The 5641-nt window shown below is 45.7% G+C and overlaps 2 protein-coding genes across 2 annotated transcripts in view; both read left to right on the top strand.

The window, feature by feature from the left end:
• Window positions 1-4077, top strand: part of VWA3A (von Willebrand factor A domain containing 3A) — a 73647-nt gene extending 69570 nt beyond the window's left edge. Inside the window, exons 30-32 of the mRNA XM_006892696.1 lie at window positions 764-887; window positions 3828-3925; window positions 4026-4077. Coding sequence (XP_006892758.1) covers window positions 764-887; window positions 3828-3925; window positions 4026-4077 — 274 coding nt within the window. The remainder of the gene's footprint in view (window positions 1-763; window positions 888-3827; window positions 3926-4025) is intronic.
• Window positions 4078-5001: 924 nt separating this feature from the next.
• SDR42E2 (short chain dehydrogenase/reductase family 42E, member 2) overlaps window positions 5002-5641 on the top strand; it is a 49986-nt gene continuing 49346 nt past the window's right edge. The window contains exon 1 of the mRNA XM_006892695.1: window positions 5002-5076. Coding sequence (XP_006892757.1) covers window positions 5002-5076 — 75 coding nt within the window. The remainder of the gene's footprint in view (window positions 5077-5641) is intronic.

Genomic DNA, 5641 nt, shown 5'->3' with positions numbered 1-5641 from the left:
TGAAAAGGTATGGAGATAGGATGCATCCCTGGCGTACACCATTCCCAATTTTGAACCATGCAGTGTTCCCTTGCTCTGTTCTGACGACTGCCTCCTGGTGCAAGTATAAGTTTCGCATTAGAACAATCAAGTGTTCTGGGATTCCCATTCTTCTCAGAGTCAGCCACAATAGTTAGGGGAAATAAAGCTAGAGGCGAAAACATCGCAGAATAATGTGGTGCTGCTGTTGTGTTTATTTCCATAAATGGTCACTGTGGAAGACTGTTAGGTCAGATTCCATTCCTTCAGGGGAAAAAGACTTCTATGTTATTGTTAAATAAACTATAAAAGTATTTTAAAATTAAATATGGTTCTGTTAAAAGCTGTCATCACCATGGTAACTCAGGAAGGCATTTGATCTGTGGGTCCAAAGAGATCTATCTATAAAGATAATCCTATATTCTGCCCAAACACGTAGTAAGCCCATGATAAATGTCCGATGAGTGACCAGGGGCTGGGATGTGCGAGCACTGTTTTTTGAGGGGATCCAGGCCAAATGAGGAAAACAACATGAGAAATCCCTTTCCCTTAGCAGCAGTTGGCTGAGAAAGTGGATGTGTAGGTGATGGCAGTGACACAGAGCCTCGGGCTTCGAGACCCATCACCAGGGCAGTTTCTCTCCAACATCTTCAGCACGACCTGGGCTCCACCTGAGCTCAGGGCCACTTGTTTGGAGAGGCCCAGACAGCCGGCCTCAGCCCAGCCCTCTCTCCCTCCCCTCTAGGACAGCGGTAGGATTCCTGAGAAGGCTGGCTTCGCTCACCGGGGGCCGTTATCACTGTCCTGTCGGGGAGGACATGCTCTTCCAGCTTCGTGGTCTGCTGACCAAAGGCGTCCTTGATGAAAGGGTAGGCTGTGCAGCTGCCGAGGACAAGTTGAAATGGTTCCACAGAGCAGCAGCTGGCAGCTGTTTGCCTCCAACTAAAAAGATGCCTGCTTCTCTGGGAAGACAAAGTGTTATGAAAAGCATTGTATTCCCTGCTGCTGTTTCTTCAAGCTGAGCACTTCAGAGTTATTTACTAATAGCAGAATTGTTGTTGATTGCCTTCAAATCGAGCACGACTTAAAACGACCTTATGAACAAAAGGCCTGAAGCCCCTGTACAACTATCAACATTTATCAAAGGTCATAGAGTTTCCGGATGCAGGTTATTTAGGAAGTGGTTGCCACTCCTGCTTCCAGACCTGTCATAACTTGTTATAGCATATATTTATTACACGTCTCTATGTGCAAGCACTTTGGTGTCAAGTCAGAACAGGATCATAGCTGACCCTTCAGCAGGCTTCCAGGGGCTGTAAGTCACGTGGAGATTACTCATGTTTCTTTCTCTGAGTTGCTGGTGGCTTCTAACCACCAGAGAGCCATAGTTTTGGGATTAGTAGTGTGATGCCCTGTGGACTATGCCGCTATAGCTCCGTTTTTGCATTTTATAGTTGGTAGGTGCCATTGAGTAACTCATAGCGACCTTATGCAAAACAGATCTGAACCTTGCCGTGTCCTTCACCACGCTCACCTCTGTGACACACTCAAGTCCATTGTAGCAATCACTGTGTCAATCCCTCCCCCTTCCTCTCTTTTTTCACCTCTCCACCTTTGCCAAGACTGGCCCATCCTGATAACATGCCCAAAATATGGGAGCCAGAGTTTCACCACTCTTGCCTCTAAAAAGCACCCTGGTTGCACTTTTTCTAAGTAGACTTGTTTTTCCTTTTAGCTGTTCATGGCATATTCACCACTCTTCTCAAACACCACAACTCAAAGGCACCAATTCTTCTCCTGTTAATCCTTAGCCATTGTCCAACTTTCAGATGCATAGGAAACGAAATGATCATGGCTCGGATCAAGCAAATCTTAGTCTTTAAACGTAAATCCTTGCTCTGTGGCACCTTGAAAAGGTCCTTGATAACAGGTTTTCCCAGTACAAGACCCTTTTAATCATCCCAGCTATTACTGTACTCCATAACAGATAAAAAACCCCAAGACTCGAGACTCGTTAAAGTTTAAAAACACATCTGATGTCAGAACCAAGGTAAGGCTGGAGTCCAGCTTCCCCTCCTGCTTATTTCTGTCTTCTTGTGTTAAATTCACTGAAACACGTATATTCAAAATCTCTGTTAGCTAAAATAAGCTAGTGACACCATAGGTTCCCTCAGGAACATAGCCAGGAGAACAGTACCAGTGATCCTCTTCTGATTTCATAAATTGCACCCATATTTCTACCTTTTAGGAATGCATGTTGTTATGTGCCATCCAGTCGCCTGCGACTCATAGCTACTACTATGTGCAACAGCCCTAAATCCTGCTCTGTCCTGTGCCAATCTCACTGTCTCCAACACACCCACCCCCATTACTCCAGTCACTGAATCAATCCAACTCATAGAGGGTCTTTCTCTCCTGCACTGTCCCTCCATCCTCCCAAACATGACGTCCCTCTCTACGGACTTGCTCCCCTTGTAACATGTCCAAAGTATGTCAGACGAGGCTTCAGAATCCTTGCCTCCAAGGAGCAGCCCAATTTAACTCTCTGTAGCCATCAATCATAGCATTCCCAGAAAAACAAATTCTCAAGTATGACAGCCAATCAGGATTCCAGATTTCTCTGGGAAAGTTAAAGGTTACTTTCATAGGACATGGTATGATTTTTGAAGCCTTACTACTTTCCTTAACTCCTTTGTTCAAGGAACCCTTCTGAGTACAAATAATACAATGAGCAGAACAAATTGGCAAAAATAGACTATTCACCCAAGATTTTGCGCTGCTTCCTGCTGGGAGAGGTGGAGAACCAGTGAAGGAGTATGAGACCCTTAATAAGATAGATTGATATGGTAACAGCAGCGATGGGCTCCGGTGTGTCGTAGATAGGACATGGTTCAGATCTATTGTTCACAGGGTCACTATGAGTTGCACTCAACTCGATGGCCCTTAGCAACAACATTCATCCAAGGATCCTAAAAAATAAATTTGATGATACCATGTGGGTTTTCAGTTTATTATTTTATCGAATCAGAGTCTTCAAAGAGTTTTTGGAAGCAGAATAGAATCTCTCTCACTACCGCTGTCGGAGAGAAGAGGCCACATCATCTTCTTAGACTCTCTCGTTAATGGTGACAATTTCTGTTAATGAGAACTGTTGTTAGGTGCCTTTGAGGCAGCCACAACCCATAGTGACCCTATGAACAACAGACATGCACTTTGCCCTGTCCTGTGCCAGCCATCCTCACGAGTTTATAAGACTGTTGTTGTTGTTGTTGAGTACCATCGAGTCAGGACTGACTCATGGCTGACCCTCCAGCCGGGGCAGTAAATCACACGGGGGGAAATTACCCATCCTCCTCCTGTGAAACAGATGATAATTCGATCCTAACAGGGCAATTCCTTTGGGGTTGACTAAACCCTGTCATTACCTTAGTGAACATAAGAATATAGTACGCCTCTGTTTTACTTGAAGAAATGGTAAAAGAGCTGTCAAATAAGAGGACAGAAGTATTTCTTGTCTTCAGAACCCAGAGCCAGGCTGATAGCAGAGTTCAGAGTCCAGCTTGCTTTGCCACAGCCCACTCCTGGCACTGTCAGTCCTTTTATTTCCAAGTGTCCAGTTTGCTGCATGGACACTCACCACTTCAGGGAGTAGTGTGTTCCCCATCCCTGCAGGCATGCAAGATCAGGCCTATCAGATTTCCCTCGTATGGGAGGAAGTCGGCATTATCCTGCTCTAGAGATTTTGGATTTTTCACGTGTCCTCCAGTCATTAAGTGGATTTGATCTCCCTTTTCTTCCTCCTTTCCAAGGCTCCTGTCTTGCCACTCTTTGAAGGGGATGACTTAAAGAGGCTGGCCCAGGAGATGACCAAAGGCCAAAGCTTCCTCTGGCAGGCCCGGTCCTTCAGGTGCGCTCTCCCGCCAGCCCTTCCCACCTCCCCGCTGGCTGAAGGGTGCCCAAACCCTGGACCCCATAAAGACCATCTTCTGTCATCTCCTGCCTACTAGGTCACAACTCCAGAAGAAAAACAATGCAGAACCAAAAGTTGCTTCTTTCTAGAGAAGCCTTCTCAGGTAAGGGGAAGGAAAGGACTCACCACTGCTGAATGCCTCTTAACTCGGTCACCAGCCTGCCAGAGCTTGCCTCCAAAGCACCTTCCCGTGGTTATTTCTTCCCCAAGAAGGCAAGATGACCTGGAACGTTGTAACCCATAGATCATCCACAAGAAACACGATTCCCAGGGACCAGAACCACCTGGGAATATAGCAAGGAAAAGCTCTATTCTTTGTCATTAGGTCAGCCCCAGGTCTCGCCTAACTCTCCTGCCTTGTCCCCCAATACATTCTACACTTCAGTCGTAAGATTGCAACTCACTGAGATATTCTAAACCAAAACAATTGTTCTTCGTCTTGCATAGTAAAACGGGACTGGCATCAGGGTTGAGGGAAGACAGAAAAGGAGGGGGAGGAATGATGTATATTGATTGCATTGAAACAGATGAGGGAGAGAACTGTTTGAAAGGGACATGTGATTGGGTATTCTTGTCATTACAGAAGTCCAGAGTGAAGGCTGCTTAGTGGTGTGGACTTGGGAGGAGGGATTGCATAAAAAATGAAAGAGTTTTTCTTTCTTTTCAAGAAGAGTGCATTGGGGGTGGGGAGGGAGAAAAGTGCAACAATGAATGACTGGAAACCCTAAGTCTCTGTAAACTTTCATTAAAATTAATTAAAAATAAATTTTTTAAATGTCCTTTCCACCTTCAGCCTTGTGACTCTTCCTCATTTTTTTATGGAGTATCTCAAATGCTAATAGCTGGTGAAGATGCTGCTAGGACTAGGAGCATCCAGGCAAAGCTGAGATCAGATCTGAGAGCATGTAGGCTTCCTCCCATAGGATTCTGGCCAGACGCCCTCTTCTTATTCTTAAGATGCCATGTGTTGGTTCCGGTCGTTGACTGAATATGTCTGACTCTTCTCTTTGACCATGAACTCCCTCAGGATGAAGCTGGTGTCCCTGCTATCTCTGCACTCTCAGAACCAGCCAGGTAGAAGACACTCGGTGAGCACTGAGTATCCAGCTTAGTTGTAGGAGCCCAGCTCTGGAAGCCAACCGAATGAGTTATTTCTGCACCGGTCCTGTCACTCTGGAGTGCCCTCCACCCTGGTCCAGGAGGGCTGATGCAGCTTTTCACCATCAACTCATCATGGGGGGAAGAAGAATCAAATGAACCTTCACCACCACCTCCCACTTCTGTTGTCACTTGAACCAAACTGAGATGAGGGCTGCTCTGAAGTCTGGTCTGGCACATGTGCTTTCTTAAGGCAACTAGAACTGCATTAGGTCTCTGGCCCAGCCACTGTGTCTATATGAGGTTAATGTGCCATGCATTGTTATCTGGGATCATCTTCTAAAAGAAACCCCAAATGCCTTTATTTCCCTTGTTGTTAGGTGACCTCGAGTTAACTACCAACCCATTGTTGTTGTTGTTATGTGCTATCGAGTCATTTGCGATTCATAGCAAACCCTATGTACAAGAGCTCTAAACACCGTTCTACAGGCACTTCACTGAAGACGACATTCAGATGGCTAACAAGCACATGAAGAAATGCTCAAAATCCCTAGC

The sequence above is a fragment of the Elephantulus edwardii genome, unplaced genomic scaffold, assembly GCF_000299155.1.
Source record: "Elephantulus edwardii isolate Elephantulus edwardi_28Jun2011 unplaced genomic scaffold, EleEdw1.0 scaffold00117, whole genome shotgun sequence".
In the NCBI taxonomy this organism is placed as follows: domain Eukaryota; kingdom Metazoa; phylum Chordata; class Mammalia; order Macroscelidea; family Macroscelididae; genus Elephantulus; species Elephantulus edwardii.
Note: the sequence above shows the minus strand (reverse complement) of the source record. Positions and strands in the feature narration are given on the sequence as shown.